Here is a 21,013-nt window from a genome sequence, read left to right as displayed (position 1 = left end):
CGACTATCTACCATGTAAGATTATAGAGAAGGTTTTTTGAAGACATCTAAAGACCACAACATGCCACATCAATATACAGTCCTTGATACAAAAGTTGTCATTTATGAGCATACCTTGCAGGTCCCTCCAGCACCCTCATGGAGCATAGCTTACGCGTGCACACACACACACACACACACACAAATTGAATTAAAGTATTTCAAAAACTTCATTATACTGGCAAAATTCTATACCAAAAATTATTAACTTTTTGACCTTTGGCCCCATCCAACCCAGTTTTACATATACAATATAGTATTGATAGAACATCTTTGGCAATTATCATACATGGAATGCCTTGCCACTGTTCAAATAAACCTAATTACCAGTCTTTCTTACATCAAGAATCCGACCTGAAATGCGCACTAATTTCTACTCACCTAAAAGAATAAATAAAATACTGGGGCCATTCATACAGGTATGTCGGTATTACATAACTACACATTTTGATTTTGGATCAGGCTTTGAGGAGTAGGAACTCTTTTTGGGCCCCTGCAAAGATTACAGAACACTTTCAATTAACACAAGCTTGAAACGTTGTGACACATAATGCTCAGCATTTAAGTCAACTAATCTCTTTGACTAAATCCTTTCGACACAAGTGCATGTGAATGCGCCCCCACATGCAACGCCCACACCATGCAGAGAGAGCATTCAACCATCAAGATACGCTATCATAATGTAATTAGAGGCTTCCCCCATATCACTCATCATAGAATAATGGTGCTTGATTTTTCTGGTGTTTTTTTTACACGTTGCAAGGTAAACAGCAGTATTATAATAAGGCTAAGTTTGCATATGTTTTTTAGGGAAGATTCACAAATGCCCAGACAGTCACTACCCTGGCTTACATTGGAAATTTATTCAAATTGGTGTCCAGGCAGAAGCATTTTCACATTCTGCAGATGAGTGGATTGAGTGTGTGTCCAAGTCCATGCTTAGTCAAAGACACTTTTTGAAGAAAAAAAAACACACACACACACACACATACACACACACACAGCCGGCCTGGATAGCACAGATGTAAAGAAGATATGGTAAAAACAGCCCCAACAAAATTCAAACCATGACCTGGACATATTTATGATCATGACCGAACCACTTGACCCACCTGATAATATTCTTGGTGTCCTCCTTGTGAAAAGGGGACGGGCACCTTTTAGGGAGAGAACTATTGATGAACTGTCAAATTAGGCGACAGGTGAAGCCCCCTTCCCCTATGTTAATATCAGCCCCATATATCCCAAGTCATAGCCTTCTTCCGTGCTAAAAATATGATCAACTTAGCAACACAAATCATTATTATATTTTAGAATTTTGGTAATTAGTTATTTGTTGATCAAACATAGTGATGTAGGTCTTTCTATCCTCTTAAACTTACAGTGATCAGCCTGCTACCATCTGCTCTCGCGACAACACCCACAGTTTGAGATTGTGGACGGACAGAAGCCGAGGACGCAGTTTTTGCTTGCTCCTGCTGCTGCTGTTCAAACTCCTGATGTTGAAGAGACATAGCGAGCTCCAGATCCGAGCTATATCAATGCAACAGAAAAAAATGTGTGTTTCTTGGACCACAGCAAATCAATCAACTACCCATACTGCGCACTAGCACACACATACCCCTAGCACCCACACACACGCAAGCACGCGCACGTGCACGCGCACACAATTCGTGGAGTCCTACTCATGTAAAGAAAATTTAGCACACCTACTTGTTATAACCAGTCTCTTTAGCTGCTGTTTCACTGATTTGATGCTGAGAAGAAAGATAGTCCTGATGATAATAATAATAATCACCAAAAACACCCAGCTTCAGTGTTCTTTAAAATGAAGTCTACGTACTAAAATTCATAAGATAATATAAATCCGTGAGGAAAATTTAGAAAAAATGTTTAAAATTACCGCAGTAGCAGCTATGGCACCCTGCTCATCCCACAAACCATTACTTTCATCTGCTCGGAAGGGTGTGAATGTTCCCGTTACAAACACACCGTCTCCATGTACCTACAAGACGATTCGAAGTTACCACAATTTGCATTAGAAACTTACCTATACAACAGAATCTCACTCCCTTAAGGTACAGAATGCCTGATTTACTAGCTAAGAGAATAGGATTCCAGTATCCTTGTTTATCTGAAATATTTTAAATCACCTTTCAGTGTCTAAGGTTATAATTACAAAAGAAATTGAAAGCCCCAAAAGCTGATGTCAAGGTTTTATCAACAAAAAGAAACCTCATCATATTGGGCATTTCACCTTCATATAAAAGACAGTCCCCAGCGTGCATGGAAAAGGCCAAGAAACCAGCAGGGGGAAAACCCGCTCCCTTTTTTCTGGCCATGCTACATCATGTTATTCTTTAGCAAGAGGGGGAGGAAAGGGAAGGTAGGAGGGGGTCACTGTATCGTGTTTATCTAGACCATAAGAAATACCAAACAGTTAGGCTACTTATCATCTCCCAATAGTGAATCACAGGGACTGTCCAGACCAGTCACCACCACTCTGTCTAGGTAGGCTGTCTCTCACTGAGCATCATCCCATGCTATACAATCTTGAGGGCTAGCCTGCAGCTGTCATCCTCATAATGGTTGTTAATCAACTCCCATTTCGACAAGCAACATCCTAGCACCCTACTGACCACCTGCAAACCTGCTAGGCTGCCCAAGTATTCAATAAAAAGTGTCCCACGGGCTTCAATCCAACTGGAAAAAAGGACTGTCATGTAAAGCCCATGTTAGTGTGGGATGATGATGCAGCCTATCTAGGATATATAGCGAGCAAAAGTAATATAGGTAAGGGGGTTGAGATTCTGACGCATATCAGCCTTGAGACCAAGTTGCCAGTGTCAGTATTGCCACATAACGAAGCCTTTGTAAAACTCAACCGTGCCCACGTTCAAACGAGGAGCCACAAAGCACAATGAGATCCGCACTAGAATTAGTTTTTTCCCGACATCAACTAAAAACAAAAATCATCACTAGATAAGAATTGTGTACCTCATCCAGCTTCTCCCAAACTATGTCTGACTGGTTTAGATAGCCTTGATCCGTAACCAGTAAATAGAGTTCCCCATTGTACTAAAGTAACATGACAAAATATTAATATTAATAAATTATGTGAGTCGATAGATGCCTCTACCAATGAGGAATAAACCAGCACATTCACTGCACTTGGACAGAATGCTTCTGATATACCTTAAACATGGTGTTGAAATGATTATTCCGAAAAAAGACGCAAAGTTCCCTCTCTTTCAGCCCTTCTTGAAGACTAAAAAGCCTGTGTAATATACAGCCAATTTATGATGATTTGTAAAGAGACCATGCAATTTTGGGAAAAAAAAATATTTACTGATTTTTTTTTTGCAAAATTGCATACCCGAAGTAAGTCAGCTGGCTTGCATGGCGATTCAGGAAATTATCGATAATTACACCTACGTAAGTGATAGGATGTATCAGAACCTTCAGTTTGTCAGCCAAAAGACTCAATCGATTCATAGGGGTGTGTGCACCCACGTGCCTGTGTGCATGTGTGGATGTGCGTGTACGTACATATAAGACTATGTGCATGCATGAGTATATGTGAGCACACGTGTGGGTGCATGTGTGTGTGTGACTGATGTTGAATAGGTTCCACCTGCAGGTGAAGTGTAGATAAGAGGATGAGGTTTCATGTGGTACGAGAGCGCAGTTCAACCACTTCACATGATAGTTCTCAAAAGATGTCTTTTTTTGGAAATAGGGAACTAAAAGCACCTTCTTCCTCAAAGCCTGTTTGCTCTGTGCACTCAGCTAAACTGGCCTCCCCTTCATATAAAGGCTCCCTACTTTCAATCTGGGATGTCCCGGCCTCAGCTTCACCTTCGTAGAGAGGTTCAGAGCTCCTTGAGCATGAGCTTGCAGAAGCACCCACATCAAGGCTACAATCCAATGTCCTTGATTCAATGACTGGTTTATCTTGATCCAACACTTCCTGTTCAAGAACATCTTGACCTTTGCTTATATTTGGTGCATTAAGCAGGGGGTTTTGGGGGATCACTGTCTGGATTTCATGAAACTCTGCTTCACCTTCATCGTCGAAAATTGGCGGCGAGTGATTCCTTAATGCAGCCTTATATCCTTCTCTAGCATGCCCACCATCAGTCCCTTGACCCTTCTCAAGAGAACCTGTTGTGCCACAACCGCCTCCATGGTCCCATTGGTCATTGTCTGTGCTAACTTGCACAAAATAATCACATAGATCCTTGTCCTCGAAAGCCCCATCAGGAGAGGCTAAACACCCTCCCCCCTCATTGCTTTTCTTCAACAAACAGCTCTCAGCTCCAGCTGAAGAGACTGAGTTTTCAACCTTTTGGAACATGTCTCCCTGATCTGAATTGCTTATGAGCTGCTCAAAATCAAATGCATGTCCCACTTGGTGATTGCCTGCTGACATCATCTCATCTTTTGAGAACTTCAAAGCTTGGAGCAGTAGGGCAGTTTCTTCTGCATCCCCCTTGCGTTGTGTGTGGTCCGGAAGTAAGGGTGCATCCAGATCATCAAACGATTTCGTCTTCAGAAGCATCTCGCATGAAGGAGAAGGGACCCCTAAAGTTGCTGTCGTTGCAGCAGCAAAGTCGACAGGATCCACTGATGTTGAGCCCAGAAGGTCTGCCTTGGCCGTTTGCAACTCCACAAGCTTCTCAACCAGAGTATTGTATGAATTGGCTCCAATGATCCTGCTTGTTACTTCATCCTGCATGCATAATACGGACAAACCACCCCAGCATGACAAAAGTACCCAAAAATATATTTTTAAAATTGTAACTTTACATCTTTGAATTTGAATTTAGATAGGAGAAAAAAACCCATCAACTGCACGCTCTTAAAAGACCTGTTGCAGAGATATAATCACCTGAGGATCGCACAACCAGCCGTGTACAAGCCCGATATCCAGGAGATCAAAGACAGCACATTCAGGGGTAAACTCAAAATCATGTATGCTGCACATGGTCAAAAGGTAAAATTAAAAAAAAACATAACAATCATACTGCACACCCTGAAGTGAATGCAACTGCACTTGATTAAAATGTAACAGTGAAAAACAAAGCATATAAATAACTAGATTAAGAGAAGAAAAGGGAAGATGCCGAGATCGCGTAGCTCGCTGAAGCTCCCGCCTCCACCCTGCTCTGCGCACCCGTCTGTTCGCCCCCATTCCTCTGACGCCTGTTCGCCCCCTCCTCTCCGCCTGTTCGCCCCTCCACCCCCCGCCTGCCTTCTTCTCGCCGCTGTGCCCCCCTCCTGCCTCGCTGCTGCGCCTCCCCCCTCCTCGCCATTTCGTCCCCCCCCCCCCCCCCCTCCTAGCCGCCTCTTGGCCTTTTCGCCCCCCCCCCCCCCCCTTCGCCTGTTCGCCCCCCCTCCCCCTTTGTCGCCTGTTCGCCCCCCACCTCGCCGCCTTTTCGCACCCGCCTCCCTTCAGCAGCGCCCCGCCTCCCCTCCCTCTCACGTTTTTGCCGCCACCCCCTTAGGGTTTCTCCTTCGCTTTCGCCCCCTCCCTCCTCTTTCGTGTTTTTTTCACCCCCAGGGGGTTTTGTTTTTCTCCATTTTCATCCCGACTTCCGCCTCTTGGTGTGCAGCCTGTTTCTTGCAGGTTTTTCCGCTTTCGCCTCGCCTTCGCCTGAGCTTCAGACTCTGATGGAGACTCCTCCCGCCTCGCCTCAGAGGGACTCATCCGCAGCCCCCTCGCCCGCCCCCGAGGACATCCCCATCAGGCTTTCTCTTTCGCCGGAAGAGGAAGCGAGCCTCACCGCAGAGGTGGAACGCCTCCAGGCTCATTCCACCATCTGCCGTATAGTCGGCACTCGCCCCAGTAGAGGGGAGATCAGGGATCTTCTTCAGGCCCGCCTTCTTGCAGATGTGGGCAAGATACTGGATGTACAGCTCCTGGGCCGGGGCCATTATCAGATCGAGTTCGAGGCCGCCCAGAGCGTTGCCAAGGTCCTTGCCATGAGTCCTCTGGACATCAGGGGTGCTCGGGCTTTCTTCAGACCCTGGCAGCATGGATTTGACCCAGCAGCGGCGGAACAGGGAGAGCGCCTCTTCCATATTACAGTTTGTTTCCCTGGTCTCCGCCGGGAGTATCTTCCGCTCCTCTCCAAGCTCGGAGCATTGGTGGGCTCGGTACTAGAGACGGGCCCCTCAGCAGCTTCACTGGTGGCCAGAGCAGCTGGGCTACCTTCGGTCAGAGTGTTGGTGTCTGACATCTCCTCCCTTCCTAAGGTCATTCAGCTACCTAGGATAGGGGGGGGGTGGATAGATCAGAGAGTGGAGTTCTCGGGGCTCCTGAACCAGTGTTTCATTTGCAAGCAGGTCGGTCATCTGGCCAAGGCCTGCCCTCGCAGGAGACCTCGACCCGCACCACAGCAGCAGGCTTCTGATGGCCCGCCCACAGATTCGGCTCGGCAGGCTGCCTCAGGGACGCCTGCCCAGGCCACAGAGACCTCGGAGTGGCAGCCTGGACCGGTGCGCCGCCGAGGGAGACAGCCACAGTAGCACGCCCAGAGACCGCTGCAGCAGCAGCCACAGTCTCAGCCTCACTGGGTTCCCGTGAGGAACAGCTTTGCTCCTCTTCAGGAGGAGACCCCTGCAGCGACCGAGGACCAGGAGATGCCAGCTCCCCCTCCTTCACCCCCCCCACCCCCGTCCCCTCCCACCGCCTCGCTTCCACCTTCGCCTCCTCCCGCCCCCGCTCCGGTTTCGGCAGCGGTTCCCTCTCCACCTCCTTCGCCTCCCCCTCCTCCCCCTCCGCCCGCCTCACCTTCCCGGGAGACCCTGGCAGTTCCCTGGCGCTCACCTGCAGTCCGGAGAGCGCTGAGCACTGACCTCGCTCGAGCATCACAGAGGAGACCTATGCCGATTAGGGCCTCGCGGATTTCATCTATCCGCAGTCGGCTGAGTCGCCTTGGCATTAGACAGCGCTCGGAGGCCTTTGATTATACCTTTACACGGCTTTTTGGAGCAGAGGGCCCCCATGAGCCAGCACCCATTCGAGTCCATGTAGTGATACCTCCGGCCCGCGGGGAGGAGGCACTAGACTCAGCGGTGGCCTTCTCGTTCCCTCTTTGTGGACCTTGTGATCGGGAGTGGACTCTAGAGCTCGCTCTCAGCACTTTGAAGACTCAGGCAGTTGAGTTTTCTCACCACATGAGCGATTTGGAGGTGACAGATGTGATAGGCCGACTTTGGGAGTTGGCTCATTTTTTCTTGGATCCCGGGAGTGTGGATACCTCAGGGATTCGGCATTTGGTCGTGCGCATAGTGGCAGACTTGGCACGCGACCCTGGATATGTGAGTATACACGAGGTTTCTCTGTCAGAGCAGGAGGCAGTCGCCATGGGCCACAGCCACTGGCGCCTGATCCGGGATTCTTGCATTACACCGGGTGGGCAGATTCGCAGCCGTTCGGATGGGGACTACTCTCCATCCAAGCCGCTTGCGAAGGCCCGCCGCACGGTTGAGACAGCATCCACCTCAGCAGGGCATCCATGAGGATCGTCTCATGGAATGTACAGGGCCTTGGCGGAGCACACTTTATACGTTATCGAGGCTGCTTGAGGCAGGAGCTTCAGAGATGCCTGGTTGGTGGCAGCATTGACATTTTGATGATGCAGGAGCACCACTTGGGTGAGAGCAGGATCCGGAGATATGGTTCGGTGATGCCTGGTAGATGGGACACTTTTTGGTCTGCAGGGTTTGGTCCTTTGGGTGGACAGGGAGGAGTATGCATGGTTATTGCAGATGTATGGCGGCAGGCCATTGTGGATCGAGGGATCATTGTGCCTGGTAGAGCACAGTATGTCATTCTGAGGATGCATGATGAGCTATTGGGTGTGCTCAACATCTATGCGCCCAATCATGCTAGTGCCAGAGCAGAGTTCTGGACTCAGGTCACAGATGCATTGCCAGAGGCCGCACATTGGTGTGTTGGGGGAGACTTCAACATGCTTGAGGACCCGGCAGATAGGGTGGGAGGCAGTCATGTTACAGTGCACGGCACGGAGCTTGCAGCTTGGGACCGGTTTTGCATGTCACTGAGGATCACTGATGCATGGCAGCATGGGGCTTTCTCCCAGTCTCAGGACAGTCTTAGTTTCTCTCGGTCGGATCGCCGGCAGGGAGGGACTAATCTATCTCGGATTGATCGCTTTTATGTGGGCGATTGGTTAGGGGAGCGAGGAGGCTCCGTCGGCATTCTCGCTGGCACCTCATTTTCAGATCATGCGCCAGTTATATTGACATTGGAGGAGGGGACACGGGAGCCCAGCTTGCAGTTGAGGATCCCAGAGAGGGTACTTGCAGATCCCAGTCTCGCTGAGGATATTGAGAGGATCTGGCATGATAGTCAGTGCTCTGACCAGGATGCAGCGGGCCAGTGTGCCCAGGGACTCATTGATCTTAGCTCTTTTTTGCACGCTGCAGCTTTGACGCGACTGGGAGAGATTCGCGAGCGGGAGCAACGGCTGAGACGCAGCCTTGCTTCGCTACAGCGCCTTCAGGAGCAGCAGCCTGCATGTGAGTGGGTGGCGTCCCAGTTGAGCCAGGCATGTCAGGAGGTTAGAGAGGTAGAGGAGCAGAGACATGAGTTTTACTATCGGCGTCAGGCCTCTCAGTGGACGCAGCTTGGTGATAGAGTGACTGGGGAGTTTTTTGAGATCACTGGACCCCGTCATGCGCGAGCAGGAGTCCGCCAGCTTGGTAGACCGGATGGATCAGTAGCTACTGAGCTCGGGGAGATCAGAGCCATTGCCACTGCTTTCTATAGTGACCTGCTTTCAGCGGAGCCAGCCACTGAGGATCGAGATGTTTGCAGACAGACTGTGTGGGCCCATGTGCAGAGGAGGGTCACAGACCATATGCGTACAGTTCTAGGTGCGCCTCTGTCAGAGATTGAGCTTGCCGAGGCCTTGAGGGTCCTGCCGCGACATAGTTGCCCAGGGGAGGACGGACTGACGCCGGCCTTTTTTTTGCGCTATTGGGACCTTTTGGGGCCAGGCCTCCGCAGGGGCTTTCAGCATGTTTTGGACACTGGGGTGATGCCGTAGAGCTTTTCAGAGGGCTTGATCTATCTTATCCCCAAGGGGGAGGGAGTATCAGATGACATTCGGCAGTGGAGGCCTATTACGATCCTCAATACTGTCTACAAGGTCTTAGCAAAGGCCTTGAGTTTGAGGATCCAGCCCTTCCTGGGGGAGTTGATTCATGCTACTCAGACAGGATTTGTCAAGGAGCGCAGTATCCTTGACAACATCTTTACTTTCTGGGAGGCGACGGCCCGAGCTAGATTTCTTGGCGAGGACTTGGTCGTGATGCTTCTCGATTTTGAGAAGGCATACGATAGAGTTGATTGGGGATTCTTAGAGGACACTATGCTTCGCCTGGGCTTTGAGCCAGGATGGATCAGAGGGGTGGCAGCTTTGTATTCCACAGCTCGCAGCCAGGTGCTGATTGCAGGAGGACGGGGGCCGAGTTTTGAGCTGACCAGATCAGTCCGCCAGGGGTGTCCTCTCGCCCCTTTCCTTTTTCTCTTCTTTGCGGAGGCTATGAGTATGTATTTGACGGCAGAGGAGGTTGGTTTGAGAGGACTTCAGCTCCCAGTCCGGGGGGAGGATTTGCTTGATGCTGAGTTTGCAGATGACACGGGCTTATTTTTGCATGGCCAAGAGGCCAATCTTATTCGGGCTGAGCAGTCGCTCCAGGTTTTTAGTGCAGCCTCGGGAGCATTGATCAATTGGCGCAAGACAGTGGCCTTTTGGATCAGTAGTGCTCCCACTCCGGCATGGAGCCCGGACCCCGGTTTTAGATGGATTCCTCCTGGCACAGCAGTGCGGTATTTGGGATGCCAGATTGGCCTCGATTTGTCACCTGAGCAGCAGATTGCCCCGCTTCTTCTGAGCATTCGGAAGAAGCTATTGTATTGGAGTACAGCTCGACTATCCTTGGCTGGGAGGGTGGTGGTGGCAAATCAGGTGCTGTTAGCGACCATGTGGTACATTACGTCTTGCTGGATTTTCTCGAGCTCTTGCATCAGCCAGGTACAGAGGCTGATCAGGAACTTTCTGTGGTCTGGGCGGGACGGTCAGCCAGCTCGGGCAAAGGTTGCATGGGCAGTTATTTCACTTCCGCTGGCTCAGGGCGGTTTGGGCATTATAGATCCAGTCGATCAGAGTAGAGCCTTATTGGGGAAGCTTATTGTTCGGGGGTTGCTTCCAGGCGCTGAGCCTTGGAAAGAGCTCCTTTTGCAGCGACTGCAGGCTCGGGCGCCCCCTGCAGGGGGTACTTGGGCACCAGAGATTCGCTGGATCTTCATAGAGATGAGGAGGACAGGCCTCAGTAGAGGATGGGAGGACAGATTTGCTTTGAGTATCCTGAGAGCTTGGGAGCTGCTGAGACCAGGGCTATCTCAGCGGCCTCCTTCTTGTGTTGAGGAGCGGGCCAGGCAGCCGCTCATCTGGAGCCCAGCGGTTCGTACGGAGCAGGGTCATATGCTGGGTTCTCGGCCTCGTCTAGCCTGGGGACCTTTAGCGGCAGGCCCAGCTCGTAGTTTTGGAGACTGGCAGGCTTTCTGCAGTCTACCAAAGGAGATCCAGGTGGAGAGGCTGAGTCACTTCAGAGGGGGGATGATTATGAGGGATGATATTCAGGAGGCACTTACAGAGGAGTGGTTCACACCTCTCGAGCCAGTGGCCCCACGGTGGATGGGAGCCTTTACGCAGTTGGAGATCCTGATTGCTGTCAGAGCTCGCACTGAGGATGGCAGATGCCTCTATTATGAGATTCAGGATGAGGGCAGACTCCAGAGAGTGGAGGTGGAGTCGCCTTTGGTTGCAGAGTGCACCTTCCAGAGGATTCGGGTAGTGGCTGCCGCTTCTCGGAAGTGGCATATTGACCCCGACCCTGCTGATGTGCTCCCGGATTGGCGCATATGGGCATATGCAGCGCGCCCCTTGGCCCGGCTACAGTGGGACCCCGGGGAGTACGAGTGGCATGATCCTTATGCATCTCTTGAGGCCACAGAGATCACCTTTTTTCAGTATACTGTTCGGCTGGGACGGTATATTTTGACGGCGAGGAGGACGGTTTCTCCAGCGGCAGCGGGGCATTGGCGATTGCAGGGACTCTCACAGGAGTTCCTGGAGGATTTCTGGGCTCGGCTCTGGGCTAGTTGGCAGGCCCGCAGGATCTCGGCTTTTCAGTGGCTGGTCGCCCACAGGGGCTCAGCAGTTGGCACTTGGCTTGTGTACAGCGGTCTTCCGGCGGCCTGCGTCCGATGCGGCCACCCCATGGAGACACAGAGACATTGCCTTTGGGACTGCCCTCAGGCACAGCAGATTTGGCTGCGGATACTGCGTATTCTGGCCCCCCTCTCTCCAGAGGGTATGTTTACGTGGGGTGCCGCTGCTTGGTCGACTTTGTCAGGGCCTGCTATGGGCTATGAGATGGAGCAGGGCAGTCAGGCCATCAGATTTATTAGGGGCCAGCCTCGCCTGGTTCCGGCACCGGATTTCTCGTCCGCCAACTGGACACAGGAGAGGGATTTACGATGGGAGCTCCTCAGCAGCCTCACCATCTGGTTCACCTGGAGGGCCCGGTGCTTTACGGTTAGAGCCACCAGCAGAGACTGTTCGGGGGATTTGGCAGGAGTTGATCCACACCCTGCGAGGACAGTACGACCGCATCCGGGGGGACTCGGATGAGGCGATCTTACGGCGCCAGGCCTTTCACACCACTTGGCGCTGTGGCCCGTTCTACACCTTACACACGGGATCCCCCCGTTGGCACTACAGGCCACCTGTTTGGCTCTTCCCCCCCCCTATTGTATGATTTAGCCGCTCAGTTTTATATACGAATGCTTGTATTTTGCAGCACCTAGGGAGAGTCTCCCGGGCTGCCATGATGTATTCTCTGCTCTTCTCTCTCTTAGGAGCAGGAGAGATCTTTTGTAGCCCTTCGGGCGTTTTTATATAACTAATGAAAGGATCTTTTCTCGGAAAAAAAAAGAAAAGGGAAGATGCCCTAGTTTGCTGCTATTTAAAAATTAAAATATAGGGGTTTCAAAAATTGAGAAATTGATTGGTCCCTCGTTATTAGAAGCTCATAATTGGAAGAATGGGAGATTGGAAAGCCAATGGCCCTTGGAATTTTAGCAAGCACATATGGCATCTAAAGAATGTGTGGGGAAGGCATTGATGCATGCATGCAGGGATGAACTCCATTAAAATGATGTAGCTTTACTCCGAATCAGAGTAATGTGGGAAGTTCGAGAAGCAATCAAATCTACAGCTATGGAGGAGACATTTAGTGGCTCCTTGGTTGCACACCAGCTTATGACTCCACCCACGTTAGGATGGCTGACTTCCTACACAAGCCAGCACTCCTCCGACCTGCCAAAGCCTTGAGTTGCTAGGCCAGCTTTTAATTGTCTTCCCCAAAACAGCGCACTCCTTTATTGTGTCTCATGTGCACCATCTGTCCTAGGGTGCTACGTCAGCATTCTCCTTCGTCTAGGAGAGAGGATCCCTTTTCTAATGGGCCTTGAGCATGTTGTGAGCCCTAGTCCAAGGGACGTGTCACCAAGCACCACACATCAGTAGGGTGTAGTCATGTCGTGCCCGTGACTAATCCTCTTTGCAAGATGTAATGGTTGTACCAGCCAGACCGGACACTTATAAGACCCATGGTCGCATTTTTTTGGGAAGGCCAGGTCAAGTGTGAAGTCCTTGTCCAAGTCCTGTGAAAATGTGACGTGCCATGTGTAGAGACCATTAAGTTTAATAGTGACTAACAATGGCCAAAAGTGGGGCCATCGTGCTGTGACCAGCCCATGGGCACCCAGGTATGAAAGGGACCAAAAAGGGCCATGAAAGAGTGTGCCTATGGCACACCTTTTGATGGTCATCTAGAGGGGCAACCTTGCCAACCCTAAACGCACCAAGGGGCAGCAATTGCAGCCCAAGGGGTGGCCATATTCAGCCCAAATCAGGTCCACCTCTGCCCGAGTTCAGTTCAGTCTGTGGACAGCAAGTTAGTCCATCTTGTACTTATTCCCTAGCAAGCAATAAAGCAAATACACCTATAAGGTTGGGGGCTGGTTGGGACCCAATATTGTGTCCTTGCATATCTTCTAAACTTTAATCTCTGTGCATATTCAGTTTGCAGCTTTGAAACGCTTCCACACAGGTGAATGTCACATTGGTACCAAACTTCAAAGCTTCAGGCTTCGACAAGAAGGGCTGAAATTTTTATTTGTGTGGTTGGTTTTAGGCTCCCCGGAGCCCACCCCAAGTACCGGAGTGGCTCCCATGTCTTGAAGGGTGGAAGGTTCACTAGCATTTCAGTATGCCCCCAAAAGAGCCACACCTCTAGTGGATGGTCTTATTACACTCAGGCACGAACACAAACACTCCCGCTATGAGTAACCAAGAAGAAGGTTTTGATGTAGAAAGGGATCAGCCAAAGTCTCCATTGTCTCTGTGTGACACACCTCACTTGTGGTACACAAAAGATTGGGCCTGTGGTCAGGCACAAATGCCACATGGCATGTGATAACTTGGCAGACTGGCCGACAGCAGTAAAACAAACCGACCAAAAGCATTGGTGCATATATATACGTGGGTAGCCAAATCGTCATAATCACCTACTTTCCTCCGCATTGGACTTCACAAAGCATTTCTCTATAGGCGAAGTGCTAGCCAAGAGTGTCCAATAGGTCACAGGGTTGCAGTTTACGTTTTCACTCAGCCATGTCCATTGTACTAGAGACTTAGTTGCATTGCTTCATTTTTGGACATACTATAGACATGTTACCATATTATAGTAGTGATGTGTGTGAACACACTTAGGACCGCCGGGGCACTTTTTCCCTCACTAGGAGGTTTTTTCCCCCGTGCATTGTATATACGCCCATTATCTTCTAGGGCTAGTAATCTTTCATTTTTGGCACTCATAATACACTACTGTGTTGTGCTCAAGCTTCCTCATCTTCTTGAAGTTGTGTGTGCATTCCTGCAACCCTAATTCCAACAATTGGTATCAGAGCAGGCTTCCTCCTCCCGGGCAGCATCACCGGCACCTGAAGTCATTTCGCCCTCCGTTTTTGCATTCCAAGTACTGCGCAGGCAAAATCGTCCTACTGTGCAGATTTTCTGTCAAGATTAAAATCTGCAGGACAGGTGCCCATTCGTCTGTTTTGGGCTGTGCTATATAGCACAGGTCGATTTTATACAGGTTTACCTCTTGCAGACAGCACTTACATCTAGTAGTACAGTCATTGGCCATGGCTGACAACAATGATGTATTCCGCATGTTGGCTGCTGAGGATAAGTTGGATGGCACCAACTATCCATTGTGGGCATATATGATGCGACATGTATTGGTAGCAAAGGGGTTATGGAATATTGTGCAGGGTATTGATGCACGTCCTATTGTGGCTGGGAATGCTGCAAACACATCAGAAACAGGTACTGTTGATGATGGTGCAGGCACAAGTGCTGTAGCAGCTGTTCGAGAACCACCACTTTCAGCAGAGCAGATTCGTTGGGATGGTAGAGATGCGCAGGCTCATGCCTTGATTGCGCTGTCTGTCAAACGTACCATTATCCCACATATTCGCTCCTGCAGGACTTCTAAGGATGCTTGGGATGTACTTGCCACATTGTATCAGGCAAGAAATGAGGCTCGTGTTGCTTATCTCCGAAAACAGTTGGAGAATGAGCATATGAACGAAGGTGATTCTATGGATAGCTTTTTGACAAAGATCAAGGATTTCAAAGAGCAGCTCATTTCTGCAGATGAAATCCTGTCAGACAGTTCACTTGTGCAGACTGTTTTGAATGGTCTACCAGATTCTTATCAGGGTTTTGCTTCCACTCTTCGCTTGATGATGAAAGGCAATCCCAATGCCTTATCATTTGAGGAGTTAGTTTCTGTTTTGCTGCAAGAAGACCAGTCAAGGCAAAACAGGAATAGTATGCGTGTCGCAGATCAAGCTTTCGTTGCTAGTCAGAGAAGCGGGAAAGGTAAAGCTGGCTTTTCTTCTAGTAAGCAGAAATCTGCAAATGCTGCGCAACCAAAGAAGGAAGACAAAGATGAGAAGAAGGGTGACAAACAGAAGACATTTTGCAAGTACTGTAAGGGAAATGATCATGTCATCAAAGCGTGTCCTAAGCTGGCTGCGAAAGAGGCTAAGAAGAAAGAGGCTGGTATGGCTGTTGCAGATGCCTCTCCTTCTAACAATGAATCTGCTAATGTTGTGCTAGATACAGAATGGGCATTCAATGCGCAGTGCAGTTATGACCCATCTTTGCATGACACATGTATGTCTGCAGTAGATTCAGATGTATGGTACTTTGACAGTGGTGCCACTAAGCATATCACCTCGCAGCGCAGTTTATTCACTTTCCTTGAGTCTGCTCCCACAGGGAATACTGTCACTTGTGCCAATAACTCCTCTTATCCCGTTAAAGGAGTTGGACAGATTGTGCTGAATGTTGCAAATGGCAACACCTTTACACTTTTTGATGCATTGTATGTGCCAGGGATCAAAAAGAATCTGCTGTCAGTCTCCGCATTTGCCAAAACAGGTTTGGTTGTAAAATTTGTGGATGACAGATGTACTGTTCATGATCTCTCTTGTGGTGACATCATTGTAGCATCTGGTTCACTATGTCGAGGGCTGTATAAGCTCAATATGGATGGCAAATGTGTAGAGGATTCAGCATGTGCTATTATGGATACGCAGGCTATTTCAAATGCAAAACTGTGGCATGCACGTTTTGGTCATCTGAATTTTGCAAGTTTGCTGCGCCTGCAGAAATCTGAAATGGTGTCTTCTTTGCCTAAGCTTGAGGCACCTGTCAAGCATGTTTGTGAGGGCTGCATATTGGGTAAAATGCAGCGTGCTTCCTTTCCCAAAGATGGATCAGTGAGAGCTGAACGCAGATTGCAGCTTGTTCACAGTGATGTTTGTGGTCCCATGCAAACTCCATCATTTGGAAACTACCTTTACTTCGTGACTTTCATTGATGATTTTACCAGGCATGCATGGGTATATCCTTTGAAGGCAAAGTCCGAAGTGTTTTTGTGCTTCAAACAGTTTTTGGTTATGGCTGAAAATGTGTCAGAAAGTAAGATGGGCACCCTCCGTTCAGATCGAGGGGGGGAGTATATGTCTTCAGAATTTAATGCATTTCTGGCTGAGCGTGGGATAAAACACCAATGTACAGTGCCGTATACACCACAGCAAAATGGTGTGGCTGAGAGAAAAAACAGGTCTCTCATGGAAATGGCAAGATGTATGGTTAAGAGTCAAAGTCTACCACATGGTTTTTGGCTTGAGGCTGTCATGTGTGCCACTTATGTACTAAACAGGTGTCCCACCAAAGCATTACAGGTTGTCACTCCATATGAGGCTTGGCATGGCCGCAAGCCATCTGTTGGCCATTTACGTGTTTTTGGTTGCCTGGCATATGCATTAGTGCCTGTGCAACATCGCAGAAAATTGGATGACAAAGCTGTCAAATGTATTTTTGTTGGATATAGTGCTGAGAGCAAAGGCTATCGTTTGTATCATCCACAGACAAAGCGCATTTTGGTTAGCCGTGATGTTGTATTTGTGGAAGATGCAGTTCAGCCCTTGGTTTCATGTACTAAGGAGACAGATATCAGCTCACGTGATGTCTATGATACATTGTTGCCTCTTTTCAGTGGTGCACAGTCAAGTGCAATACCTCATGAGGCAGTTTTTCAGCCTATGCAGGTTTTAAATGATGGCATAGATCAGCCTATATCTGATGCAGATGTGCATGATGCACTTGAGGATGAGAGCCAAGAGATTGAGGGCTCTAGGAATATGCCTAGATGGCTGGTGCAGACTTTGCGTGACAGCAAGTTGGATGCCCCTTTGTCTAGTCGCACTCGTTCTGGCTCTCATGGTGCCTCTTATGCGTCAGATTGTTATGCATTGGCTGTTTCTAGTATGTGCGATGAAAGTGAGCCTGTTTCATTTGATGAGGCACAAAGTTCAGAAAATTGGATGGTTGCTATGCAAGCAGAATACGATGCTATTATGAAGAATGGTACATGGTCTTTATGTGACTTGCCCCCTGGCAAGAAGGCCATTGGCACTAAGTGGGTATACAAATTGAAGCGTAAGCCTGATGGCACAGTGGATCGCCATAAGGCTAGGCTTGTTGCAAAAGGTTATGCTCAAGAGAAGGGCATTGATTTTGATGAGACTTTTGCTCCCACATGTCGTATGACCACTGTTCGTAGCATCTGTGCATTAGCAGCTCATAATGGTTGGAATGTACATCAGCTGGACATAAAGACTGCGTTCTTAAATGGAGATTTGCATGAGGAGGTGTATGTATCGCAGCCTCGTGGTTTTGTTCAAAGAGGGCAGGAAAACAAAGTGTGCAGGTTAAAAAAGGCTTTATATGGTTTAAAGCAAGCTCCACGAGCTTGGTATGAAAAAATACATGCATATTTGACTGCACATGGGTTTCAGAATAGTCCAACAGAAAGCACTTTGTATGTTAAACGTGTGGATGGTGTACATCTAATCATTGCTCTCTATGTCGATGACATGCTGCTCACAGGACCAAATAAGAGTCATATTGCTGATTTTAAGGCTGATTTGAATGCCTCTTTTGAGATGTCAGATTTGGGGCATTTGCATCATTATTTGGGGATACAATTTAAGCAGTGTGATGGAGGTATTGCTTTGTGTCAGACAAAGTATATTGAAACACTGTTGCGGAGATTTGGCCTTGAAGACTGCAAGCCTATTGCTACTCCAATGGAGACAGGTTTGAAGTTGAGTCTTCATGATGCTGGAGATCACTTTGATGTCACACTCTATCAGACAGCTGTTGGTTGCCTCATTTATGTATGCATTACGAGGCCAGACATTCAGTTTGCAGTCTCACAGGTGAGCAGATTTATGCATAGCCCAGGCATTAAGCATTGGCAGGCAGTGAAGCGTATCTTTCGCTATTTGAGTGGTACTCGGCATCTTGGGTTGTTTTATCCCAAGGGGGGATCATTGCCGCCAGATTTACATGCTTTTTCAGATTCTGACTGGGCTGGTTGTTATGACACACGCGTGTCCACGAGTGGTTTTTGCTTCATGCTTGGAAGCTCATGCATATCATGGTTGAGCAAGAAGCAGCCTACTGTGGCCACTTCTAGTTGTGAAGCTGAGTACAGGGCAGCTTTCACAGCTACGGTTGAGTGTGTGTGGCTCAGACGCCTTATGGCTGATTTGGGTGTTGGGCAGCCATCTGCCACCACCATCTTCACTGACAGTCAGAGCGCATTGGCAGTTGCGCGGAACCCAGTGTTCCATGCTCGTACGAAGCACATTGAGGTGCACTACCATTATGTCAGGGAGAGACTCTCTGCAGGAGAGATCAGTTTGGCTTATGTGCCAACACAGGATAACCTTGCAGACCTTTTCACAAAGGCTCTGCCTCGTGAGAAGTTCGAAGCTTTTCGCAAAGCTTTGGGCTTACTCCCTTTTGTGGATTCGTCCACATAGCTAGACACTTCCCTATACATGAGTGCTAGCTCTTGTTCACCGCATCACTCCAGGGGGGATTTGTTACCATATTATAGTAGTGATGTGTGTGAACACACTTAGGACCGCCGGGGCACTTTTTCCCTCACTAGGAGGTTTTTTCCCCCGTGCATTGTATATACGCCCATTATCTTCTAGGGCTAGTAATCTTTCATTTTTGGCACTCATAATACACTACTGTGTTGTGCTCAAGCTTCCTCATCTTCTTGAAGTTGTGTGTGCATTCCTGCAACCCTAATTCCAACAAGACATAGTTCAAGAATCTTGTGTGTGTTGTGTGATTCCACCGCACTCTTCTTTCTATCTCTAAAAACCCAGACACACGCACTTTTGTTCTAAGGTTAGTATCAGAGCCTAGTGAACCTCCAATTTTTTTCCTTTCTAGCACCCGTGTGCATTGAAGGGAGAGAGTTAGGGTTTCATGTGGGAGACATACACAGAGAAGAAGGGAGAGAGAGAGAGAGAGACATGTGGGGATAAGTCAACTCACAGTATGAGTGTGTGACTCCCCTATCACACACGTATATTTGCTCTAGTACACATAGTGCACTTAGTACATTAAAAGTACTAAGTGTACTATGTACTATAAAACTTATGGGCTAGTACACACTATAAGGGTGGGCATAATGCCTTTACCCCAACAACCTCCCACTTAAAGGCAAAGTGCCCTTAAATGAAGGAAAAGAAAAAATCAGCATGTACATGATAATATACAAGGCCATATCAAGGTTGAAACTGGCCTCATCCAATGCCCATCAAGTGTCTGCAATGAGCAAACTGCTCTGGAGGCAAACTCTTTGTCAACAGATCAGCCGGGTTGTCATCCGTATGAATCTTGACAAGCTGAATTTGCTTGTTCTGTATCACCTCTCTGATGAAGTGATACTTCACATCCACATGCTTCATCTTTGCATGAAAGACAGGGTTCTTTGCCAACTGGATGGCACTCTGACTGTCACAATGCAACAATGGAATATCCCCTGTATAACCCAAATCAACCACTAACCGAGATAGCCATAATGCCTCCTTGCAAGCCTCTGTGGCTGCAATATACTCGGCCTCTGTAGTAGATAAGGCAGTGCACTTCTGCATCCTGGATATCCATGACACAGCACCTCCTGTGAATGTAAACACATAACCGGTAGTAGACTTCCGGTTATCTGGATGACCGGCATAATCCGAATCCGTGTAACCATGCACTAATGCATCCTGTTTGCCAAAGCAGATGCACATATCCTGTGTGCCCTTCAGGTATCTCATGACACCTTTCACTGCTTCCCAATGCTTCTTGCCAGGGTTGGACATGTATCTAGAAACCACTCCCACTGCAAATGCAATGTCCGGCCTGGTAGCAACCATGGCATACATGAGACTGCCACAAGCTAAAGCATACGGAATCTTGGCCATATCAGCCCTGTCACTATCCGACTGTGGGCTGTCCATAGCACTGAGTTTCACATATGGAGGCAAAGGAGTACTAGTCTTCTTCCCCCCTTCCATATTGAACCTCTGCAAAACTTTGCCAATGTATTCCTTCTGAGACAAATACAACACATGCTGATTTCTGTCCCGAAGTATCCGCATACCCAAAATGTGATTTGCATCACCCAAATCCTTCATATCAAAGGTCTGATGCAGCCTCTTCTTCAAGGCATCCATCTCTTTACGAGATTTCCCGGCAATCAACATATCATCAACATACAAGATGAGGATCAATAGATTGCCATCCAAAGCTTTCTTGGTGTATAAGCAGTGATCTATGTCACTGCTCCTGAAATCTTGGGATTTCATGAATGTATCAAATTTATGATACCATTCCCTTGGTGCCTGTTTGAGCCCATAAAGACTCTTTTTCAGCTTGCATACAAGCTTGTCCTTTCCATTCACTGCATAACCCTCTGGCTGTTGCATATATATCTCCTCATGGAGATCACCGTGAAGAAAAGCAGTCTTCACATCCATCTGAATCAAATCCAGATCATCATGAGCAACCAAAGCTAATACAGCTCAAGTGTGGTCATTTTGACCACTGGAGAGAAGATCCCATCAAAGTCCACACCATATTCCTGCTTGAAGCCCTTAGCCACTAACCTCGCTTTGTATCTTGGCTTTGCGTCAGGTGCAACTTTGAGCCTGTAAACCCACTTGCATGGCAAAACCTTCTTGCCTGTAGGCAAATGCACCAACTTCCATGTTCGCAGAGAATCCATCTCTGACTTCATAGCACGCTCCCAAAGAGCCTTGTCTGCCCTTTGTAAAGCCTCCTTATAACATGAGGGCTCCCCACAGTCAGTGAGCATCAAGTAGTCAACCCCTGGAACAAACCTGTCAGGGGTTCTGGAGGGTCTTGTGGACCTCCGTA

The 21,013-nt window shown here is 48.5% G+C and overlaps 1 protein-coding gene across 2 annotated transcripts in view; it reads right to left on the bottom strand.

Moving 5' to 3' along the window:
- Window positions 1–230: 230 nt before the first annotated feature.
- The window catches only part of LOC147611123 (uncharacterized), a 62,555-nt gene continuing 41,772 nt past the window's right edge, over window positions 231–21,013 (bottom strand). For both annotated transcript variants that reach the window (XM_086785784.1, XM_086785783.1), the window contains exons 5-13: window positions 4,930–5,017; window positions 3,792–4,770; window positions 3,415–3,469; window positions 3,234–3,315; window positions 3,036–3,116; window positions 1,942–2,043; window positions 1,752–1,813; window positions 1,421–1,571; window positions 231–531 (exon numbers count right to left, since the gene is read on the bottom strand). In XM_086785784.1, coding sequence (XP_086641910.1) covers window positions 469–531; window positions 1,421–1,571; window positions 1,752–1,813; window positions 1,942–2,043; window positions 3,036–3,116; window positions 3,234–3,315; window positions 3,415–3,469; window positions 3,792–4,770; window positions 4,930–5,017 — 1,663 coding nt within the window. In that variant the 3' untranslated portion in view covers window positions 231–468. The remainder of the gene's footprint in view (window positions 532–1,420; window positions 1,572–1,751; window positions 1,814–1,941; window positions 2,044–3,035; window positions 3,117–3,233; window positions 3,316–3,414; window positions 3,470–3,791; window positions 4,771–4,929; window positions 5,018–21,013) is intronic.

The sequence above is a fragment of the Cibotium barometz genome, chromosome 48, assembly GCF_041138505.1.
Source record: "Cibotium barometz isolate CiBa-2024 chromosome 48, ASM4113850v1, whole genome shotgun sequence".
Taxonomy (NCBI): Eukaryota; Viridiplantae; Streptophyta; class Polypodiopsida; order Cyatheales; family Cibotiaceae; genus Cibotium; species Cibotium barometz.
Note: the sequence above shows the minus strand (reverse complement) of the source record. Positions and strands in the feature narration are given on the sequence as shown.